General features: G+C 40.7%; 1 protein-coding gene across 3 annotated transcripts in view; it reads right to left on the bottom strand.

The window, feature by feature from the left end:
* Nucleotides 1-24138, bottom strand: part of stab1 (stabilin 1) — a 183689-nt gene that overhangs the window by 90826 nt on the left and 68725 nt on the right. For all 3 annotated transcript variants that reach the window (XM_026167240.1, XM_026167243.1, XM_026167242.1), the window contains 10 exons: nt 22806-22879; nt 18235-18306; nt 16766-16885; nt 16623-16670; nt 15719-15799; nt 15414-15560; nt 12799-12933; nt 12654-12713; nt 5044-5220; nt 273-362 (listed from right to left, as the gene is read on the bottom strand). In XM_026167240.1, coding sequence (XP_026023025.1) covers nt 273-362; nt 5044-5220; nt 12654-12713; nt 12799-12933; nt 15414-15560; nt 15719-15799; nt 16623-16670; nt 16766-16885; nt 18235-18306; nt 22806-22879 — 1004 coding nt within the window. The remainder of the gene's footprint in view (nt 1-272; nt 363-5043; nt 5221-12653; nt 12714-12798; nt 12934-15413; nt 15561-15718; nt 15800-16622; nt 16671-16765; nt 16886-18234; nt 18307-22805; nt 22880-24138) is intronic.

Here is a 24138-nt window from a genome sequence, read left to right as displayed (position 1 = left end):
CTTGCATGCCATGAGGTCGTAAAGACTGAGTGTTGCAGAGAAGGTGCTCCCCCTGTAGCCAACAATGTCTAGATGCTGAGCCACACCACCCAGGCACATTTTTAGTCAGTTATAGGAAACAAATCCCAGGAGAGGTCCTAGGTTTGATCAACCAACCTGTGGGAACAGTGCTTTCACCATGTAGCAACACTAGTTAATATAGCAACAATTAACTGCCAGGAGTGGAAGAAGTAATGGCCACTCATTTGGTTTATGTGTGTGTGTTTCCTCACCACCAGGCTCCGGTCACAGCTGAACTTGATGGTGGATCCATGCATCGTGCGGAAGGATGAAAATTTAGTCGGCAGTCCAACATTTGTCACCTACACACACACACACACACACAGGCATAATGCTTCAAAGGAAAAGGTTTAGAAAAACTTTAATATTGTCAATGATTCTGATTAAATATGTGCTTAAACATCTTTTGATACAAACCCTAAAAGCAGATCAAGAGAATGTTATTACTTTATTAATGCAATTCATTCATTTTCTTGGCTTAGCCAATTCAGGGCTCATGTTCACATCCACATCTACAGAGATTTTCTTCATGTCTTTAAGACATTTCTGCAGTTTAACTAAATGGTGTGTGTTATCTGGCTTCCGTGGAAGGCTTCCACACTGTTCGGGCGGACAGGGACAGCATCGCTAGCGGTAAGCGTAAAGGAGGTGGGCTTGCTGTTTTAGTTAACAACCGGTGGTGTAACCCTGCCAACATAACAATCAAAGAAAGGATTTGTTGCCCGGACACTGAACTGTGTGCTGTTGGACTCAGGCCGTATTATTTACCCAGGGAATTCTCTCACGTCATCTTGGTGGCTGTTTATGTTCCCCCCTCTGCTAACCCCACAGCTGCATGTGACACTATCCACTCTGCCATAGCTCGGCTACAGACTCAGCACCCGAGTGCCTTTATTGTGATCTCGGGTGACTTCAACCATGTATCACTGGACAATACACTACCAACATTCAAACAATATGTGGACTGTCCCACCAGGGGAGAGAAAACTTTAGACTTACTGTATGCTAACGTCAAGGATGCATACAGCTCCTCCTCCCTCCCCCCACTTGGTAAGTCAGATCATAACCTGATTCACCTCACCCCCCCGCTATGTGCCAATTGTGAGGAGGGAACCTGTGACCACCAGGACTGTTAGGAGGTGGTCAGAGGAGGCAATAGCGGAACTACAGGGCTGTTTCGAGGTGACCGACTGGGAAACACTCTGTGAGCCTCACGCCGAGGACATCAATGGGCTTACTGAGTGTATCACAGACTACATAACTTTCTGCACCGACTCCATTGTTCCAGCTCAGACTGTTCATTGTTACCCAAATAACAAGCCGTGGGTGACTAAGGACATCAAAGCCCTCCTCAACAACAAGAAGAGGGCTTTCAGAGGGGGCAACAAAGAGGAGGTGAGGAAGGTCCAGGTGTTACTAAAGGACAAGATCAGAGAGGCTAAGGACAATTACAGGAGGAAGCTGGAGTGGAAACTCCAGCAGAACAGCATGAGAGAGGTGTGGAGGGGCATGAAGACCATCACTGGATTCAGGCCAACCAACAGCAGGGGAGCTGAGGGAGGTGAGAATAGAGCCGACGAGTTGAATCTGTTTTTCAATAGATTCGACACCACAGTGTCTGCTCCCACCCCCACAACCTCACCTGCAGTCAGCCTGGAATCCAGAGCCACACCACTGTGCCAGCCTCTCTCTTCACATGTTGCCTCCTGTGAGATTCCTGACACCCCTCCCCCACCCATCACCTTCACTCAATACCAGGTTGAGATGCAAATGAGGAGACTTCACTCAGGCAAGTCTGCTGGACCAGACGGAGTGAGTCCCCTTGTCCTCAAGGCCTGTGCCCCCCAGCTGTGTGGAGTCTTTCATAAACTGTTTATGCTGAGTCTGAGTCTGCAGAGGGTCCCGGTGATGTGGAAGACATCATGCCTCGTCCCTGTACCAAAGACGCCTCGTCCCAGTGGCCCCCAGGATTACAGGCCCGTGGCACTGACCTCCCACATCATGAAGACCCTGGAAAGGCTCATCCTGGACCAGCTGCGACCCATAGTAAGACCACATCTGGATCCCCTTCAGTTCGCTTATCAGCCTCGTCTCGGAACAGAGGACGCCATCATCTACCTGCTCAATCGTGTCTACACCCATCTGGACCAGCCGGCGAGCACTGTGAGGGTCATGTTTTTTGACTTTTCCAGTGCTTTCAACACCATCAGGCCGACCCTCCTGGGTGATAAGTTAGCAGCGATGCAGGTGGATGCTTCTCTGGTGTCCTGGATTGTTGATTACCTGACAGGAAGACCACAATATGTACGTCTCCCACAGTGTGTGTCTGACAAGGTGATTAGCAACACAGGGGCACCACAGGGGACTGTCCTCTCCCCCTTCCTCTTCACCCTCTACACCACAGACTTCAGCCACTGCACAGAGACCTGCCATCTTCAGAAGTTTTCTGATGACTCTGCGGTGGTTGGATGCATCAGCAGGGATGATGAGACAGAGTACCGGGCTGTGGTCGACTCCTTTGTCACGTGGTGTGAGCAGAATCATCTGCAGCTCAACGTGGCAAAGACCAAGGAACTGATCGTGGACTTCAGGAAGACCAGGAAACACTTGACCCCTGTTTCAATCCAGGGGGTCAGTGTTGACATTGTGGAGGACTATAAATACCTTGGAGTACACATTGACAATAAACTGGACTGGGCTAAAAACACCACAGCACTTTACAGGAAGGGCCAGAGTCGTCTCTATTTTTTGAGGCGACTGAGGTCCTTCAACATCTGCAAGAAAATGCTGAGGATTTTCTATGAGTCTGTGGTGGCCAGTGCGATCCTCTATGCTGTTGCATGCTGGGGGAGCAGGCTGAGGGTCGCAGATGCCAACAGACTTAATAAACTGATCCGTAAGGCCAGCAATGTTGTGGGGATGGAGCTGGACTCCCTCAAGGTGGTGTTGGAGAGGCGGATGCTGTCCAAGATAAAGACAATGTTGGATAACACCTCCCACCCACTCCATGACATGTTGGTCAGTCACAGGAGCTCGTTCAGTGAGAGACTGAGATTACCGAAAAGCACCACTGAACGACACAGGAAATCATTCCTGCCTGTGGCCATCTCCCTGTACAACGCATCCACTTAACACACTGTTTGCTGCTACAACTACACATGTTTCTTTTCCAAATATTTATTTATAAGTGACTTATGTATGTATGTATGTATATATATGTATATATTGTACTATTCTTAGTTAGTGTATTGTCTGTCTTGTCTTAATGTTGGTTTAAAATGGAGCACTGTAACAAAAAATAATTTCCCCCAGGGATCAATAAAGTATTCTGATTCTGATTCTGATTCTGATAGATAAAGTTGTGTGTCATCTGCACAGCAGTGAAAATGTATGCTATGCCTTCTAATGATACTGCCTAAGGGAAGCATGTATAATGTAAACAGAATTGATCCTAACACTGAACCCTCAACTTTTGAAGAAGAATCTCCATTTACATGAACAAACTGGAGTCTATTAGACAGATAAAATTCAAACTACTGCAGCGCAGTAACTGTAATACCTACAGCGTGCTCTAATCTTTCTAATAGAATATTATGGTCAACAGTATCGAACGCTAGCAGGACAAGCACAGAGATGAGCTGCCTCTCCCTGAGCCTGGTTCTAGAGGACGTTTCTTCCAGTTAAATGGGAGTTTTCCTTCCCACTATCGCCAAAGTGCTTACAAAGGGGGTCGTATGGTTTTTGGGGTTTTCTATGTTGTATTATTGTAGGGGTCTACCTAGAGCTGGGCGATAGAACGATAACAATATGTATTGCAAAATAACTTTTCCTCGATAGAAAAGTTAAACTATTGCGATAGGCCTCGTCTCTCTTGTCCTCTTTAAAAAAAAAAAAGAACAACAGCCGATCCAAATTAAGTAGCGCAGAGCCAAACCAATCACATCCACAGCGCCACGTCACGTGACTTGTTACGTACAGCACAAGTGCCAAGCCGCACATGTGTATTTGTTTTGGGAAGCAGCCAGCCGCCATGCCGCCCGGGTAATGGAGGAAATGAGTGTGCCGACTAGAGAAAAATCAACCAAGCGTGACCGAAGGTTACCGAAGAGAAAACAGATGATGGTTCCAATGCCGGAGAGATTGTCGAACGGAGGAGCCATAGAAGTTCTGTAGTGTGAAGGTATTTCGGCTATTTCAAGTCTGACAAAAAACAGAGCAGCGCGCACTATAAATGTGCCGAAAGCAAGTCTGGAAATACAATGAAGCGGTGAATGCGCAATCTCTGACTGGAAGCGCTAATTCGTCATTCGGCTTTTGTCAGACTAAAGTAACTGTTAAAACTGTTTGAAAAGCTCAGCTATACAACAAGGAGAGATTGAGAATTTCCTTTTAGTTCTCAGTTTATTTGATATTGACAAAAGTTAGTCAGTTTTGTCTGTTCTTCTGTAAAACAAACTAAGATTTATTTTTAGAATTAATATTTTGTTTCTAAGTGGAATTGACAATTTAGTCTGTTTCGTTTGTTCTATTTTGAAACTTAAACGCTTTAGCGGCTGCCTTTTGTGTAGTTTGCAATATTTGCCTTTATTTATCTGAAAAAGTCTCATGTTCCTTAAGTGCATCTACCCTGTTGAACTTATTATGGGAAATAAATATTTAAATCAAAACAAGCTGCTGATTATTTCACATTTTACTTGTGAGCAACGGCACATTTAAATCTTACAAATATAGTTATTTGGCTTATATCGTGATAGATATCGTTATCGCCAGAAATGAAAAAAACATCGTGATATGAAAAAATCTTATATCGCCCAGCTCTAGGTCTACCTTACAATATAAAAGCGCCTTGAGGCGGCAGTTGTGATTTGGCATTGTATAAATAATATTGAATTGGATTATAACCCTACACATCTCTTTTTGCCATTCGTAATCGGCTCTATCCAAAAGAACACTTCGTTATTCATCCAGTCATTCTCCTCCTACCTTTGAGTTGCGAATGATGTGAGCCTTTAAGGTGGCAGCCAGCCGGTCCCGGTGTAAAGGGTGGATGAGCCAGAGCTGCCTTTCAGGTGGCAAGGACTCCATGGCCTTGTTTGTGGGCCAAAACACGGTGAATGGTTGGTGGACAGCCATATTGAGTGTAGGGAGGAGGCCTGCAATCTGCAAAAAGTGATAAAAGCACTTAACAGTGAGTCTTGCACATTGATTTTTTTTTTGACATTTTAGAAACACTTGAAATTAATTTTACTAGATACAAATGTTATGATAAATGTTAGAACAAATCGAACTTAACTTAATCTTTTCCTTTATGAAAGCCATATCTGCTGTGTAATCTGTTGTACAGTGATACTGGGCTGCACAGCGGAGGTCTATCATGAGTAATTCTGTCTCTAATCAACAAAGTTTTCTGTTTGACAGTCTTTGATTTCAATAAAAATGTTATGGTACAAAATATGAATATTTACAAAAATAGCTGTGAAATATGAAATGCTTTTTAAAAAATGATTCGTCGACCCACCTTCAGGCCTTTTTCCACACACTAAAATTGGAAACAGTGTTTGAACAAGAATATCTCAACAACTATTAACGATAAAGCCTGAAATTTTCAATGGTCTATCATTGTTCTTGATAAAATTTTAGCTCTTCATTCTTGATGATGATGATGATAAAAACAGCAGCCTTTATCTTTAATAAGTTTTGAAATATTCATGTTCATACATTGCCTCAAATTTCAATGGGCCAAAAAAGACACTTTTAGGTCTTTTTTGGCCCATTGAATTATAGCACCACTGGTTAACAATGATGAGGATGTTTGTATCCTCGACAGGGAGGAATGCTGGTTTGAGCGGGGAGTCAAGGAGGCCATTTAAAGGGGAAAGATCATCTCTGAATCGAGGACAGGGCCCAAGGGTACATCTTTCACCATCTTACAACGCTGTGATTGCAACCATTCTCCAACTCTCTGTAAAATGGTACTCATGGTTATTGAGCAGTGGTCGCTAATCAATATTCATGACAATTTGCATATTAACGACAATGAAACTGACCTCACAGCCCATTGTTCATCAGTGGTGCTAGTGTTAGTCATTATGGAAATGTGCTGTTTATAAGGTTGAGGAGACCTGCAGTAAGCTGACGCTGTAAATCTCACTTGGTTGAGTGACAAAACGTTTCTCCCACTGAAAACGCTACGTCCAGATAAACAGAATCAACCTTTTTGCGATAGAGTCTAAAGGTACCTCTACCCATGTATTTTCCTGTTATGGCAAAAGAGTCTCATCTCAAGGACAAAGATGTTCAAGAGGAGCTGCCAAGCAGGAAGACAAGAAGACCACAAAGAAGGTTCATGGAGTGAAGGAGGACATACAGAGGGTTGGTGTGACGGAGGAAGATTGTAGGGATAGGATGAGATGTTGGCAAATCACTGTGGTGATTGCAAAGCCAAAGGAAGAAGAACGTCAAGAAACTAACCATGACCACAAAAACATGAACATATGTGATTGCATCAGCAGGTCATAGCATTAAGCACATTGCTGACAATATTAACAGTGATAGGACGATTTCGAGGTTCTAATCTTGGAGTCGATCAATAGGAAGAACACTCCCTCCACTTTCACAAACATTAAGATCGTAGAACATTTATGGCAAAGTGATGTTTCAATCTATCATGTAATTTCAAGTCAAGTGGCTTTATTGTTATTCCAGCCATGTGCAGTGGTACAGTATACAGTGAAACGAGACAACGTTCCTCCAAGACCATGGTGCTATGGTCTTGGAGGCAGTGCAACACCAGACAGAACAGAACAGTACAGACTCAAGACAGTGCAGACACAACAATGCCACAGAAAAGTGCAACAATGACAGTAGGTTGTGCAAAAGACTGAGCATTGTGCAAAAAGTACATATGAGATAAGGTAATCTCTGTGTGGAAGTTTCACAAAATTCTGACAAATAATCTCGTCGGAGAAGGTCGTCTACAGTTCAGTTGAGTTCAGTTCAGGCTTATTTATATAGCATCAGTCATAACAACAGCTGCCTCGAGGCTCTTTACACTGTGAGGTAAAGATTACAGTGTTACTGTGGTGGATAAATGGACACATGGATGGCTTTTCATGCCATAAGCTCAGTCCTTTGGCTAGATGAGCTAAAAACTACAGAATCAGATTGTTAATCCAGGTGTTAAGCATTTGAATACAATTCAGTATGATGTAGGAAAAATATTTAAGACTCTTTGTCATAAAATACTCCACTATCAACAAAGAACAATCTGCACAGGATCTGTTTTTGAGTGTGAATTCATTCTGTTTAGTTTTTGTCTCCTTATAGCCTGGGGTTAAACTGGGCAGGAGCCTACTGCAGAGCGTTACCAGCTCACACTGTGACACTTAAACACAGGATAAACATAAAATGCCTTCCTTTTTTTTTTTTTTTTTTTTTTACTTTGCTGCAGCGAGAACAAAAGCACTGGTATCTATGCAGTCTCTGAACTGAACATGTGGCTATTTCCCTATTTCAGTCTTGTTAACATAAATACTTTCTATATACTAACTATATGCAAGCTTTTGTGACATATACAATTCCTACTGTGAAAAACACAGCAGTCAAGGTCAGAAGGAAGCCATTTTGTACTTTCACGATAAATATAATTTTTCCCATAGTGTGGCCCCCTGGTGGTCCCTGAAGGTACTGTAGGTGGTTGTTTAAAATGTTTACTGAAAAATATATTTAGAAGAATGTAAATTTTAATAGCTGCACATTTTTTAAATTGTAATGTTAATATGATATAACTTAACTAGGCTTTTGATTTGGGATTCATGAAATATTTATTATAAAAAGAAAAATAAACTGGCATACTGCCAGTGCTACCCCTAGATTTCAAACTCCTACGTCACCTTGTTTTTGAGTTATCGTATTCATAAACTTGCCAGGCAGCGTGGTACCCTGACCCATCAGTCTTTTAAACCTGAAGGGTAAAAATTACTTTGTTATTAACCTTTTGTTATTTACTTTTTAAATTGAACTCATCTCATATCTCACCATTAGCTGACAGAACTTAATGCAGTGCATTCAGGTCTACATACACGGTGTAAAGTATAATACTCTCTTTAACGACAGTTATTTTATTTTTTAGGGGGCATCCTATCCTGTTAACGATTTCAGTCTCTGGTGTGAAACATCAGTCACTTTTCCAAAGTGAATGTGAGAGTATTTTTTCCCTGCTGGATCCCTTTTCCAGGTTCCAAAGCACAGATAACTCAAAACATTGTTAAGTGGTTTGAGTTCCTGCTGTTAATTTTAACGTTGTGTAAAAACATCAGCCTATACGCAGTTTCAGAAGGCTGCCTCTCGTCTGGCTGACACATTTATTGTAAAGCCCTGTTCCTGAAAGTCTCACATATATCTGAGCTCCCATCTTCAAGAGTAAAGAGAAGCCAAAACCAACATTATGTCTTCTAAATTCAACATTCATGTGTCATAAACAGCTGTATGAGGCACAAAACTGGCAGTAGATAAAGCAGAAGTCACAAATGGCAGCCTCCGGGGTTCAAGGGCCACATTATGAAACCAGGAGCATATTTTCATTTCAAAAGCCTAAAAAAGAACTGATTTTTCCATTTGCTAATTTCAAAGTTGCCTATTTTCTTGCTATGACGCAAAGTATCGAGAATCCATCACGGCTAAAGCGAAGCAGTGACCCACATGTAGTAATGTTAACCCCAGTTATTGGCCATGACCAAAAATGCATTTCAAACACATTCATCAATTAGAAAATTTTAAGATAAATCTGCTGGCGTTTTTTTTTTTTGTTGTTGTATAAAAAGATAAAAAGATACATGGATTTAAAAAAGCTGCCAGCACCACTGAGATAACTTGCAGCGACTGACATGGATGTTCCACTTTTGGTGATAAACGTCAGTGCACTACAGTAACAACCGTGAGTTATTGTGATCGGGAGCACCTTGTTATTATTATGTTATGCAGGTTTGTAGATTTTATGGGACTCTGGGGGGATGTGGAAGGACGCTTCTCCATCTGATTAGGTGTGGAAACTCCCCGTGTCTGCAGGAAAGGCCGCTAACATTGAAACACGTACCTGGAGAGGGTGAAGCAGTGTGTGTGTCCATGAAGGAGTTTTACTATATCTTGATTAATTTACTGTAAATCTAAGGTCTGTACAGACTTCTCCCAGTCTGTTTTATAAATATATATTTGGGGTTGTTAATGGTTTTAGTACCATGGTGAAAATAATGATTTATAGGCCCAGCTGAAGAGCTTTTTTCTGTGACATGCTGGTACATAATTATATGTGGGATACTTGTAATTATTGTATTCGTGTTGCTAAAACACCAAAAAAAAAAAAAAAAACCCAGAAAAACTCCCCCCACATGTTACATAAGAGCTATAAATTGATTTGGATGTCACTGAGTGAAATAGGTATTTGAGCCCCTACTACCACAGGCTGTGTGCCTGCAAAGATTACAATCAATCAGTCAATTAAAGAATTAGAAATAGTCCTGATCTCAATGAGTTATATTTATGACCCAGACCAAGACAGAGTTTTAATATATCTGAAAGCCTGATTCTTAGCCTTGTACAACCTAACTGGAAAACTCAAATACAGTTTTATTTGTAGTTATCTATTGTTTTTATCTGATTTAACGGTCAGTTCAGATAAAATAATTATTGTGGGTGAATAAAACATCCATGTAGATGCTCAAAATGACAGCATCAACATAGCATTCAATCTATTATTAGACTCAATCGGCTTCTCTTAAAATGTAAATGAGCCCACCCACCACTTTAATCACACTCCGGATCTTGTTCTGACATATGCCATATAAACTGAACATTTATTCCCTGAAAAGCCTCTTTTGTCTGATCATTTATTAATAATATTTTCGATGCTGGGGTTTTCTCTGTATTCTTCTCGTAGGGTCTTTATCTTACAATATGAAGTACCTTGAAGAAACTGTTGATTTAGCGCTTTATAAATAAAATTTCATTGTAGAAAGCACGACTGTCCACAGAATCAATTTCTTCCAAGCCAACCTGTCCACCACTGGAGAAGACCAAGGAGCTGTCAAAGGACATCAGGTACAAGGAGTTTTTTAATTATCTGAAGGCAGTTGGTACCACAGTCACCAAAAACATGACTGCTAACACACCACGCCATCATTTATTGAAATCTTTCAGCACCTGCAGAGTTCCTATGCTCAAGAAGGCACACGTACAGACCCGTATGAAGTTTGTTCCTGAACATCTAAATGACTCAGAGAAGGCTTGAGAGAAAGTGATGTCAGATTAAACCAAAATTGAGCTTTTTGGAATCAACTCCACCCATCAACTCTGGACAAAGAGAAATGCTGAGTATCAACCAAAGAACACCAAGCTTAAGCTTAAGATTGACCATGGACCAGTCTTTCAGCACGACAATGACCTAAAATATACTGCCAAAGCAACAAAAGAGTGGCAAATCTGTGAAGGGGGCTGAAGCTTCAAGTTGCCAACCAGCAACCAAACGGATGGAGTTTCTGTGAAGAAGAGTGGGCAAAAATCCCTCCTGAGATGTGTGTGAACCTGGTGACCAACTACACAGCCCATCTGTGGCAGCCAGAGTTCTGACTGGGTTGTATAGGCTCAAATATGTATTTTACTGTCATAAAAAATGAGAGGCTGTTCATTTCTTTGTAAGTGAACAAACATACAAATTCAGAGAAGGAGATCATATAATTATTTCCCCCACTGTACATCACGTGGAATCAAATGGACCTGGTCGGACTTGCTGACACTGGCCTTACATGGCTCAAAAAGGAAGGGAACACTCGATCATCACAGTTTAACACAAAGTCAGTTAAACGTCAGGGATATCAAAGTGTGCAGTCAGCAGGCATAAACCACTGCGAATCCATGGAGCTGCTTTGGTGCAAATGAAGCAGACAACAGGTGCACAGCAACAACAACACAACCTCCAAAAAGAGAATTCAAGTTTCAAGGTTCTTTATTTGTCACATGCATAGTTATACAAGTATAACACACAGTGAAATGTAACCTGACACGCTCCTCGACATGTGCAAAAATGGGGGGGGGTAGAGGAAGAACATTATATATATATATATAGTATATAATGGCTTAGCAGGTAGTGGCCACAGACCAAGGCTCTCTCCTTATCCCGCCTGACTGATTTTTTCCTCCAGTTTTGCGTTTGTGCACCTGTTGTCATTTTCATTTCGTCAAAGTAAGAAGCAGATGAAATGGATTCACAATGGTTTAGCCTTCCTAACTGGACAGATTGACATCCCCTGAAGTTTTAAATTACTTTGTTTTAAACTGTGCTGATTGAGTGTTTCCTTAATGTTTGGGGGGGGGGGGGGGGGGGGGTGTTTAGCAGTGCACATGTCCCCTGTCTGGAAACTAAACGCACCAAGGCTTCCTCCACATGTGAGCTATTTGTTACAATTTAATTTTGGATTTTTGTTGATATTAAATGATAATTAACCCTCAAGCAACCAAGCTATTTAAGCCTAAAACAACAGAGTTTATGACTCCATTACAGTTTACATTACGGGAATAGATACAGGTTCGCCTTTCTGCTCCAGCTGAGCCTAAACAATTTTAAGCACTTTGAAAGCATCGGGGCAACTTGGGGTTCAGTATTGTGATCAAGGACACCTCAGACAAGAAAAGCCAAGGATCAAAGCACAAACCTTTCAATTAGTAGACTCTACCTCCTGAACCAAAGCCAACACAATAATCAAGGATACCCACACAACTTTTCACGAAATTGTGGTACGAGATATTTTTACAATCAAAAATATGAGCTTTAACCACTTGAAGATTAAAGTACAACTTTTGATATGTCACTGCAGGTGAATATACCAAACCATGGCCAGCAGAGAAATAATCCCAGGATAATGCCACCATGCTTCACACTTCTCAGTGTGTATGCATGACAATTAACCTTCTGCTTTTAAACTACATCTGCCTGGCAAAGCTACTGTAGTGCTACTGAAGTAAAACCTTGAATACAGGACTTTAAACAGAGTATTTTAAAACTGTGGTAAGTCTATGTTTACTGTCAGTTAAGGATATTACATCGCCCATCTTTCCAAATAAGAGTTGTGTGTGGAGTCTTGTGTCCTAGCACTAAACATCCTAGTGTGTTTAGTGCTGCAGTGTTTTCTCGTTAGTGCTTTGGAGAGAGGCTTAGAGTGCAGAGGAATGAGCTGTTAATAATAATGAGGTCAATCCGAGAAAAATTGCCCAGAGTCACACTAGCCTCGAATAACCAACTTTACCTTAATGATGCTTTCATACTATTAATATTTTCTTAGTTACAGCCCACTGAAGTACGCAGAGGTGGCTCAATTTTTTTTAACATTGATCCCTGATGACTTCTGAAGTGAAGGAGCTAACCACATGAAATGTTCTGAACTAATAAAATGCTCAGATTTGGCTCAAATTACGACCTAATGGCCAGCAGGATTTTTCTGAAGAGGATGTGTAGACAAGCAGATGGGAGTTAATGAAAGAGGGTTGCAGAAATTGAAGTAGTCCCTCTCAAATCAGTAGATGCAGGGTTTTGTTTCCCTTACCTCTATGAGTTGGTAGAAGCTGCTGTAGCCATAAACTGAAGCTGCTGTGGTTAAGTTCATCTAACACAAAGAGAGAAAGAGAGATATCACTATCTGCTTCCAGTAAAGATTATTCATTAAATAACTGTAACCAAACCCAACGCACCATTTTGGGATTAATCGGCGGTTTCTCCTCCAGAGCGTAAGGTGTCAGCATCAAGTCGATGTGGTGAATGATTCCATTAAATGTGGTGTAATCGCTCTTCACGATCCTCGACCTGTTGTTGATGAAGATCGAATCCTGCAGGGGGAGAGAGACTGTTTATTTCCTGATGACTTCCCAAAGGTACTTCCTAGTTAAATTCAAGAAAAATCATTAAAAATGAAGGGTAACTCATTAAAGTAAAATCAAATGGGCTGATTTCTTGGGAGCTTTAGATTCACCTCAATATTTTATAACTTTAACATTTAAAATTAAGGGTTTTTTAAGGATGCTAACCGTGAATGGTGTAACCCAGGATCAGCGGGCCTATTCCAGAAACCAGGGCCCCAGTCAAAAAATTCCATCCCTTGTTTTTCCCTAATCACGTTTCTTGGACTTTTATGGAAAACATCAATAAGATGAAGGAGGTAATAAAGGAAGCACTGAAGCAACTCTCCTTAGTATTCTTTTAATCTGACCAGACACTATTATTAGGGGCACTACACTAATAATTCCAGGTCTTTTCACTCAGTGAGGAATCTTTCTAAGAAAAACTGACTATTTAAACAATCCCAGGTTTACAAACAAACTAACACTGATCTCTGTGGTAGGAAAATCTGAGTTTTTGTTCCCATAGCAGTTTTAATCAACTTGCCCTGAGTGAAGCTCGTGCATGGGTCATGAAAAAAGCCATCATAAGTGGCGCTCAACCAGTAAATAAGGAGCAGAGCCTTCAATTTCATCCAGTGGACCAGGAAATATGAATGTGTGCCAGTGTGGGCTATTTCATTTATGTTTACAAAAATATGAGTGGATGAAAGAGTAATTTCACTTGAGTACATTTTATTTAGCAATAGACACAATATTCAGCCAATTTTCTTTAATAGATGATAACGCTGGATTTCTAACAAATGTTAAATCTTTTAATAAATGTATTAATTCACCTGGCAAACCCTGGTAAAAATGCAGGTAAAGAAAAAATATATATCAAAGCATTCCCGGTAATCAGGGTCTGGCATATCGAGACATATCATGGATTAACATTTAGAAAGCTTTCTCTCTAATATTTATTTATTTATTACTTTTTAAAAGTTTGTAAACAGCAAAAAACTGGTGTCAGACTTTCTGCTGCCTGGATTCACAGATGAGATTTAGTTCATTTTCAGTGACAGCTGCATTTCATTCATCCTCACTCAGACATATTCACATCATCTCTGGCATGATTTAAAAACTATGACAAGAATGTTCAGACTGTGCAGACGCTGGTTGGTGTCTCACAGGCCGAACAAGGAGAGTGCTGATCAGAAATGCAGCCAAGAGGCCCATGGTGACTCTGGATGAGCTGCAGAGATCTACAGCTCAGGTGGGGGAATCTGTCCATAGGACAACTATTAGTCGTGCACTGCACAAAGTTGGCCTTTATGGAAGAATGGCAAGAAGAAAGCCATTGTTAACAGAAAACCATAAGAAGTTTGCAGTTTGCCACAAGCCATGTGGGGGACACAGCAAACCTGTGGAAGAAGCTGCTCTGGTCAGATGAGACCAAAGTGGAACTTTTTGGCCAAAATGCAAAACGCTATGTGTGGCGTAAAACTAACACTGCACATCACTCTGAACACACCATCCCCACTGTCAAATATGGTGGTGGCAGCATCATGCTCTGGGGGTGCTTCTCTTCAGCAGGGACAGGGAAGCTGGTCAGAGTTGATGGGAAGATGGATGGAGCCAAATACAGGGCGACCTTGGAAGAAAACCTCTTGGAGTCTGCAAAAGACTTGAGACTGGGGCGGAGGTTCACCTTCCAGCAGGACAACAACCCTAAACATGAAGCCAGGGCAACAATGGAATGGTTTAAAACAAAACATATCCATGTGTTAGAATGGCCCAGTCAAAGTCCAGATCTAAATCCAATCGAGAATCTGTGGCAAGATCTGAAAACTGCTGTTCACAAACGCTGTCCATCTAATCTGACTGAGCTGGAGCTGTTTTGCAAAGAAGAATGGGCAAGAATTTCAGTCTCTAGATGTGCAAAGCTGGTAGAGACCCTAAAAGACTGGCAGCTGTAATTGCAGCAAAAGGTGGTTCTACAAAGTATTGACTCAAGGGGCTGAATAATTACGCACACCCCACTTTTCAGTTATTTATTTGTAAAAAATGTTTGGAATCATGTATGATTTTCATTCCACTTCTCATGTGTGCACCACTTTGTATTGGTCTTTCACATGGAATTCCAATAAAATTGATTCATGTTTGTGGCTGTAATGTGACAAAATGTGGAAAAGTTCAAAGGGGCCAAAAACTTTTGCAAGCCACTGTAAGTGGCAGAAAACGGATGGATGGATTTTGCTCAATAATTTTACATTTTCAAATGATGCTGTGACTGCTCCTTTATAAAGCTGAGTACAGCTGCTGTGCTCCAGGGATTAATAAGGCATAAAGTGGTTGGAGTGAGAAAAAGTCAAGTGTGACTTGAGAAAAATTAAATAGTTCTTAATGTTTGTTTTACACATTTAAATCCATATCTGTGAAGCTACATTTCTGTTCCACTGAGGAGTTAATAATCTGTGTATGTGCATTACCCCTATCAGGCTGAAGTGCAATGTGTGTCCTGATACTGAGACAGCACGCTCAGTGGTTTTGAAGTCATTCGAGGTCAGAATCTCACAGGAAACGATGTGGGAACGAACCAGATCCTCAATATGACCGTTCTGCTTCCAAACATTAACCTAGACACACATACACACAGACACACAAGTCAGTCCTGTAAAGCAAAAACAATAAATGCCACATGCTAAAGTGATACAGCTAGGGTAGGGTGGCACACATTTAAGGTGAGACTGGAGACGTTAATGTCACACGAAAAAGCAGCAGCTGCTGCACTCACAATGGAGATGTTGTTGTTTTCCTCTACCGGGACGAAGACAGTGTATGGTCCATCACCATAAAGACCTGAAATGCCTGACATCTAAGAAGCACAAAAACAGTGTCGATGGATGAGAATCAGATGGCTCAAAAGTATTCATCCCAAAGCAAGTCCAGGAGTTTGTTTGTTTTTTTACTTTAATTTTTTTTCCAGCTATTTTCCCACACAGTGTCAGTGCAACAAATTTATAAAATATGTGTATAAAATCAAGGATGAATAATAAGTTAAGGTCTCACAGTGATACTGAGTTTTGGTGCCTGGTTTTATTTTCATTTCTATTTTTGACCCAATGTCCATTTTCTCATTTCCTAAATTCCTCCTCCTCGATTCCTCTCCTCGCATCTTAGCCCTCCCACCACACATGCAAGTGGAGGAAGTGAGGAAGAGTCATGAGGAGAGAGGAGTCAAGGCATCAGGTGTTTATCGAAATGAGACATCCTTGCCTTGGATGTCAATTTGATGTGACATCTGAACTGTATCACAGGCTGAAGGTAAAAACACCTGTGCAGTCTGGATTACAGCTCCTCCTGCAGCCCCCTCTCCTCTCTGGCCTCCTTTTAGAAACTGAGACATCCTTCACCTTGGCGCTCTGTGATTAATTTCTAGATCACAGGCATAACAGTTTTTGTTTCTGACCACAAAGGTAATCAGCTTAGACACTCATTACTTCATTAATAGAGGAGGCAGTCTGTAAAATCAATAAAATATATGCAAATTCTTTCTTCGAGGTAAAATAAAAGGCATCTAATTATATCTGGACTTTTTCTATCTTAATTGCCTGAATTTAATCGTGTGCTCTCTTTGAAAGTCAAACTTCACTTTATAAATGGTGAAGTTTTATTTTCAGTGTCTGGCAGAGGCTCACCATCATCATTTGACGAAAGAAGGCGTTCTCTTTCTGACTGGACACTTCCTGTAAAGCAGAAAACAGTGCGATGTTAGGGGGAGAGGAGTGGGGAGGAGCGGGCGCTCAAAGGAAAGCAGGAAGTTGAAGGTCATGTGACTTACAGAGTTGGTGCTTCCCCGGCAATTAATGCCATCACCTATATAGCCTCTGTGGCAGGTGCAGTTCCTCTGCCCCATGCCCATGTACTCACAGCGAGCGTTCCTGCTACATTCACCGTTGTTCTGCACACAAACACAGCATGAGTCTTTTAACAGGAATGCCACAAAACAAGGGTTTTAATTTCTAGTTTTGTTAGGATTAAACATGGCATCAGGTCACAGCATCAGGAGGTCAGGACTTTGACTGGATCACTGCAGCACTTTGAGTCTTTGTTATGTCAGTCATTCTGTTGTAGATTTGCTGCTGTGCTTGGGACCATTGTCTTTCTGCATGACCCAGTTTCAGCCAAGATTCAGCTGATGGACAGATGGCCTTACATTTGACTCTAGGATACTTTGGTGTATGGAGCAGCTCACAGTCGACTGATCTGACTAATGGTTGGTTGTTCACACGCAGCTTTACAAACATAAGCTGTGCTGCCATGTTCCTTTTAGAGAGAAAAGGCTTTCTCCTGGAAACCCTTCCGTAAAACGGATCGTGCTGTAGGTGATGAACATTTGTTGACAGGATTCAAAATCATTTGATGGAAATGAAATTTATCAAGCTAGTTCTGTTTGCCGAACAGCTCATGTGCCACTTAACTAACCAGATCAATATCCCAGAAGTTTAACGCCACACTCCCATTAAAAAGTGTTGCTTTAGGTTTTTTTTTTAGCATTGTCTTTCAGGACATACTGAAACTCTGTCCTCAAACTAATCTCTACAGATAAATCAGTGCAGAGGAGCAAAATTAAAAATCAACCTTTTTTTAATTACTCACTCTTCTCTGCAAAAACACATAAATTTAAACAGGTATTTGGAGATAATTAAATAGCTTGCATAGGAATGTGTCTGTCAACATATTATCCCTGCTAAGACACATGGACAGGACTGCTGTAATAATGCTTCTGTTGCCACAGAATTATTTAGATGGCATCTGAAATATTTGGATAATATTTGGAAATTTCCTAGAAAAATCTGTTAAATTATGTCGATTAAGGTTCCTGATGATGACCACTCAAGTCTCACTCTAATAACCTGGAATCTGAGAGGAAGAGCTTAATGTCTCCTTTCAGGAGATTTCAATAATTTATGAAGATACCCAGCTGTGTGAGCCGAGTGCAGAGCTATGTATATTCTACCCTCATAATTAGAGACTGCAAATGCAATATAAATCCCTACTGCTGTATAATGACTACAGGTATTTAACTGACTGAAGAAACCAGGCCATGCAGCTCCCCTGCAGCACCCAGGTGTGCTGAGTACTTTCGTATTCAGCAGCCAAATTAACGACTTATTGCCTTAAAACATGAAAAGATTATCTACCGCTCACATAAAATAAGTATCTGTTCCCATATCACCTTCAGGCATTTAAAACATTTAAAACAAGTGTCAGTATTTTGCTACAGAGCAGAATAAAGCACACACATACATTTCTGCAGGGGTTCACAGGCAAACAGTATCTCCCCGATCCTTGGAAGCCCAGCTTACAGTTGCAGGAGGTCTGAAGATGAAACCAAAGCAGAAAGAGGAAACAGTAAGTCACTAAAACTGTCATGGTACTGGGTCTGTGACCCAAGGTTTTGTGTTTGTTGGTGAATTCTTTGATTATGGTTATTCATGGTTTTGCTTCTCTTCATTGTGTAGTGCTTGTGTTACATTCTTAGTTCCTAGAATTTAGGTTCCTGTCACTTTGTCTTCCCCATGTTCCACATCGAGTCACTCGTCTCCATGTTGCCTCTGTCTCCCCTGTCAGCTGTGTCCCCTTGTAAAGTCTTGTTTGTCTGAAGTCATCAGCGTAGGGACTAACACGTTATTAAGTAACGCATTACAGTAACTACGTTATTATTGTGGTAACGAGCACGGTAACTAGTTATTATGCCAAAATCAGGAAAGCATTAACCGTTACTGGGATTTAGATAGGCTCGTTATTTGTTACTTCGTGTGGTGGCTATCACGGAGCTTCCACAGATTTAGTAGCATTAGCAAGTGGTGGAGGCCAGCAGGTGGATGAGAGAAAGGGGAGGCAGGAGGGGAGGCAGGAGGAGAGCCCCGAGGCGGCCGCCGGTCCGAGTGTCAGGTGAACTGAACTTCAGGTAAGAAGTTATGACCTGCAGTCTATCTGGGTCAGATATAAACCAAGTTTAGGTGGAGTTTATTTTCGTTGTGCTGACTTTTTCGTACTGCGTGCTAGCTAGCATGACTGAGTTTGTATATGGCTGAGCGGATGCTATGATGATGTTAAACTTTATTTTTTTCATAAGGTTAATTATGATGATGCCAACCATCCCCTAAAAAACGGAATCGTCTCGTATTCAGAGAAAATATCACGCGTTTCATATTGAGGTGAAAAGGAATGCAGTTTGTCCCGTTCTTCAGCTAGAATGGAAAAGACACAAAGCTGGAGTTTTTCTGCCTCTTCTTCTTTCATTCTCTCCCCCTCCCTCACATGTTTCTACTTCAATCATGAAACTGATCATTGATCCGCTGATCGGCTTTTCTCTCTTGTTTGTGTATCGCCCACATCGCGCCAGAAAGAGGAAACCAGCGGATGTTGCGCTAAACAACAGCAGCACGTTTAAGCTTGATCAGCTGTTGTTAGAATTGATTTACTTATTAATTTCTAGTATCAGCTGATGTTTGCTGGAGCCACAGCTGTAAAAGCTGCTGGTCATGATATTGGTTTGGATATGTGGTGAGAGGGAAACATGAAGATGAGACCAGGAGATGTCCTTACTGAATCATCAGAGCTGAACAGGTGATGGAGAAACAGGTTTACCTTTTAGGTGACATGAATGAGTTGAAGGGAAGTTATGAACTGTTTCTGAGAGACAAATAACACCAGGATCCTTTTCTAAGTAGCTGGCAGCTGGTAACTGTGCAGGGGCGGGTCTAGCAAAGTGTTGCCAGGGGGCCAGGTAGGGCATTAACAGGGAGAGGGGGGCAAAAAGAAATACTTTTCATTCTTATTCTCATTTAAAATGTCTCGCTTTTAAAAAAATTAATTATCTGAATCTTACAACAATTGATAGATTGATGCATATATACCATCAAAACAGTGAACATCACTGTCACAATAGCGTTTGTTTTCATTCAAAGGCTTTATGATTTTTCCTATAATGGCAGGCTCGATTTTTTTGTCCCAGTCCAGCCCTGTATGCAGCTCATCTGCAGTCTGGTATGTGGTGGCAGATTTCTTTTCTCATTTATTAATTGCATATTTAATTATATCACATTAGTTATAGTAATATCACTTTCTCACTTTACCATAGTAAGAGCACTCCTGCCACTACTTTACATGCATGTGGAAAGTTAACACAGTGAGGCCATTGTAATGGGAGACATTAAACAGATAGTGAGGCTCCTTCTGCTTATCAGGGATGTAAATCCTTAGGTGAAGGCTAAGCAGAAAACAAGGTCATAATTCTCTCTGTGCGGGAGGCGGTATAGCCCCCCCGTGAGAGGGGCCAACATGTAAGATTTTGAGGAATGTTCTTTGTCTGTGTCTCTGTGTATAAGATGTAAGGGAGGTGGCCACAATTCAGAGATGGTCCTGGTGTTTCACTAGGATGCTCTCTCCACATTGCAATGCGTTTATTAAACCCACTTCAAATCAAACTCACTGGGTGTGTTGCAGGTTATTTTTAACATTTCCATAACAGGTATTACCTACATCTTCCTATTCGGTAGGCAGAATTTCCAAGTTTCCGAGTACAATCGAAAGCACCACAACTGCAGTTTTCGTGTTGGATGTAAAAAGCGCACATGACGCTGTGACGTAGGCTAGAATCATGGCGGCGGTCAACGACAGTCCAGGCGTGGGATTTCTCTTGTGGAAATATGCACATTATTTTTTCCTTTCTATTGGTAGGTGGCACAGTGCACTTGTGGCAAGTAAGCAAGCTAGAAGACTGGTACTCTTGCTGGGTATCCAGTTACGGAAGCAACACATTAACAAGAGAATTTTGAGTAAAACCAAAGTTACTTTCGCTAGTAACTCGTTACTCTGAAAGTAACGAGTAACTTGAAGTAACTGAGTTACTTTTGATAGAAGTAACTAATAATGTAACTAAGTTACTAATTTAAAGTAACTTACCCAACACTGGAAGTCATTGCCTGCACCTGTCCTGTGCTTCCTGTTTTATTTTGATAATCCTGGTCCTGTGTGCAGCATATCTAGTTTTGCTTCCCTTTGTATCATTATGTCTAATTAGTCCCAGCTGTGTTTCCCATTTCCTCGTTACTCCCTTGTGTATTTAAGCCCTGTGTTTTCCTTTGCCCTTTGTCGTATTATACCACCGTCGTATTGTAAGTCTCTCTATGTTTCTAGTTTCCCAGTGTTTGGTTCCTAGTTTTCATGTTCAAGATTTTAGGTTGTTTTTTGTGAGTTTATGTCTACAGAAGATTCTCCCAGCAATAAAACTGCTGCTTTTTGTTCACTTTTTTCTGCAGGTTTTACTATGTAAAAGTTTTTACTACAATAAAATGAGAAAATGATATTCTGTATGTTGCAAGTAACATATTAAGGATATCTTATCTCCTCGACATCACATGGACCTAAGTGGATATGCAGTTCCTGTAATGGCCACTTGAGGCTGCCTCCAAAAGCGACTCATTTTAAAATGCTAAACTAAATGCTCTTATGGGTGTGGCTACTTTAATTGACAAGAACTGTGGCCAATTGCTGTCAGGAAATCATCACACTAGCATTAAGCCTTGCTCTAAGTTAAATTCTGGTACTTTATTAGTCTGTTATTGGCTCTTATTAGAAATATCTGTATCTGTGTGTTGTACTTGAATCAAATCAATCCTTACATCCAAATAAAGTCACTTCTGGCTCAAAAGAACCAACACAGCCAGAGTCCAAAACCAACACACTGGCTGCATTTATCTTTAAAACAAAACCTGTGGTTTAGCGGAATTTGCCACTTGGTCAGGTTTAATATGCACGTCCACCTGTATATACATGACAGAATATAAGTGCTAGTACCCCTTAATTAGAGTCTTTTAATTCAATACCTATATTGTGTGTTTGTAGTTAAATGTCTTTCTTTCCGCTTGATTATTTATCCTCATTTGTTTCACCTGCACTCTGACTCATCTCCACTGCTGATTGGCTGCTGGAGGATCACCTGCACTTGTTTAAAGCCAGAGAAAGCAGAGCACGGTGATGGGCTCTCTCCGTCTCACTCTCTCATTCACTCCACTTGTTTTTCTGCTTGTTTCAGTCTTCTCTATCAACTATTAGCCGAGTTGGGAGTTACCTGCAGTCTTGTTTTCTGTTTCAGTTCATTGACCTTGCCAATATTGGTTTAAGGCAGAAGCCAGAAACCAATGGCCATCTGGGCAGCTGGTTCCCAGGGTCCTTCCTCTATTGTTTTCTTATAACAGGCTGACATGTGTTCATTCTTTGTAATCCATCTTGTATTATTAAAAGCTTAAAATTAAAATCTTGAACAGAGGCAGTGTGGGACATGAATTTTAATAATTTTTATTGTTCTATCATTTTGGTTGTTAGTTTTTCAGTTATTTTTTGTTTGTAAAAAAAAGTGATTGTTGGATCTTGTATGACTTCTTTCATGTTGTTTCTTATCAATTAATTTTAACTTCACTATGAATCTAGATTATTCTGCTTTTTAGTAACTTCATATGCCAAATGAATTAACTAAATTAATTAATTCAATTAATTAAATGGATTAATATTAACAATAAAAGCACAAAAATATAACTGATAGAATTCAGGACACTAAAAATAACATTCAAAAACAATGGACAAATAATACAGAATTATAAAATTTAAAACTTTTTACTAATTTATGGAAAAAATATTAGTTTTGTGCCATGTATTTATTATTTTGTCACTGTCAGTCTGTTAAGAAAAAGCTATATAAGTATAAAAATGGCAAAGAAATAATTAAGAGAGGTTTATTAAGGGCCTCAGGTACAAAGTTAGCTCAGTGTTACTGGGGTCTGATGTTTTAATGCAGAACAGTGATGTCTTACAATGTTGGGTCCTGCTCTGATGCACTCCGCATTCTTGTGGCAGCCTCCATTGTTGATCAGACAGCCGTCAATCTCTGCGAAGAAACCAAAGGATGGACACAAACATTTATTACATCACCTTGCTTTTTTCTGAGATATGCAAAATACATGCTGAATGAGGACCGATGATTTGAAAACATAGTTTTTTTGTTTTCACTTCATCGGTCAGGTACAAGGTACAAAAAATAGCAGGGAATACAGGTGAACTGTTTTCCACTGGATCAAAAAAAATCATATAAAACCTTCCACTCAAAAAATACATAATGTGAGATTATTCTGTTATTATATGTTATCTTATAAATTCTCTGCCTCCTGCCTCGCATTCCAGCTTCGAAGTACAACTACTGGAGCTGTCCGGTTCCCCCCGGATCTTCTGTGCAGTGGTGTATCGACCTCCGAAGCGCAACAAGGATTTTATCCGTGAATTTGCTGATCTTTTAGGATTTATCTTTTTAAATTATGATCGTGTTCTTATTTGTGGTGATTTTAACATTCATATATGCTGTGAGGAGGACCTATTGGCTAAGGACTTTCTTGCTCTTATTGACTCTTTTAATATCACTCAGTGGGTGAGAAAATCAACCCACACTAAAGGGCATATGCTGGACTTGGTATTGTCGTATGGACTGGATATTTGCATCACGGACATTAATGATGCTGGGATTTCGGACCATTTCCCAGTTATGTTTGATGTTCAGTTATGCAATATGGAACTGAACTCTGAGGGTCCACTGAACCTATCGCGTCTGATTAATTCTGAGGCTGTTGCCCTTTTCTCTGCGGCCTTTGCTAAGTCTTTCTGTTATGATGACATCAGTAATGCACCTCTCTCGGTTGATGGCGTAGTCAACTCTTTTATTTCTACATGTTCTTCTATTTTGGACACTGTGGCTCCAGTAAAGACTAAACGCCGTAAAACTTCTCGCCAACTTTGGCTAAATGAATCCACCCTCGCTCTTAGACGTGAATGTCATTGAGCTGAGAGGAGATGGAAAAAAGATCAACTTCAGGTGTACCTTGACATCCTGCATATGAGCCGGTCTAAATTTCAGAAGGCTGCCAAAATGGCAAAAACTTCTTTTTTGTCAAACATTATTGCGACTAATAGTCACAATCCTCGAGTTCTGTTCAAAATCTTTAACTCAGTGGTTAATCCCTGCTCTGATGTTTCGATGGGTGCCTCCCTGGCCCTCTGCGAAAAATTTCTAAATTATTTTATAGATAAAATCTCAGTGTTAAGGGCCCCACATTCTCCGGTAGTAAATCAAGCCCCAGTTTCTGAATGTTCAACGGT

Source organism: Astatotilapia calliptera, chromosome 5, assembly GCF_900246225.1.
Source record: "Astatotilapia calliptera chromosome 5, fAstCal1.2, whole genome shotgun sequence".
In the NCBI taxonomy this organism is placed as follows: domain Eukaryota; kingdom Metazoa; phylum Chordata; class Actinopteri; order Cichliformes; family Cichlidae; genus Astatotilapia; species Astatotilapia calliptera.
This window is presented reverse-complemented; position numbering and strand designations above follow the sequence as displayed.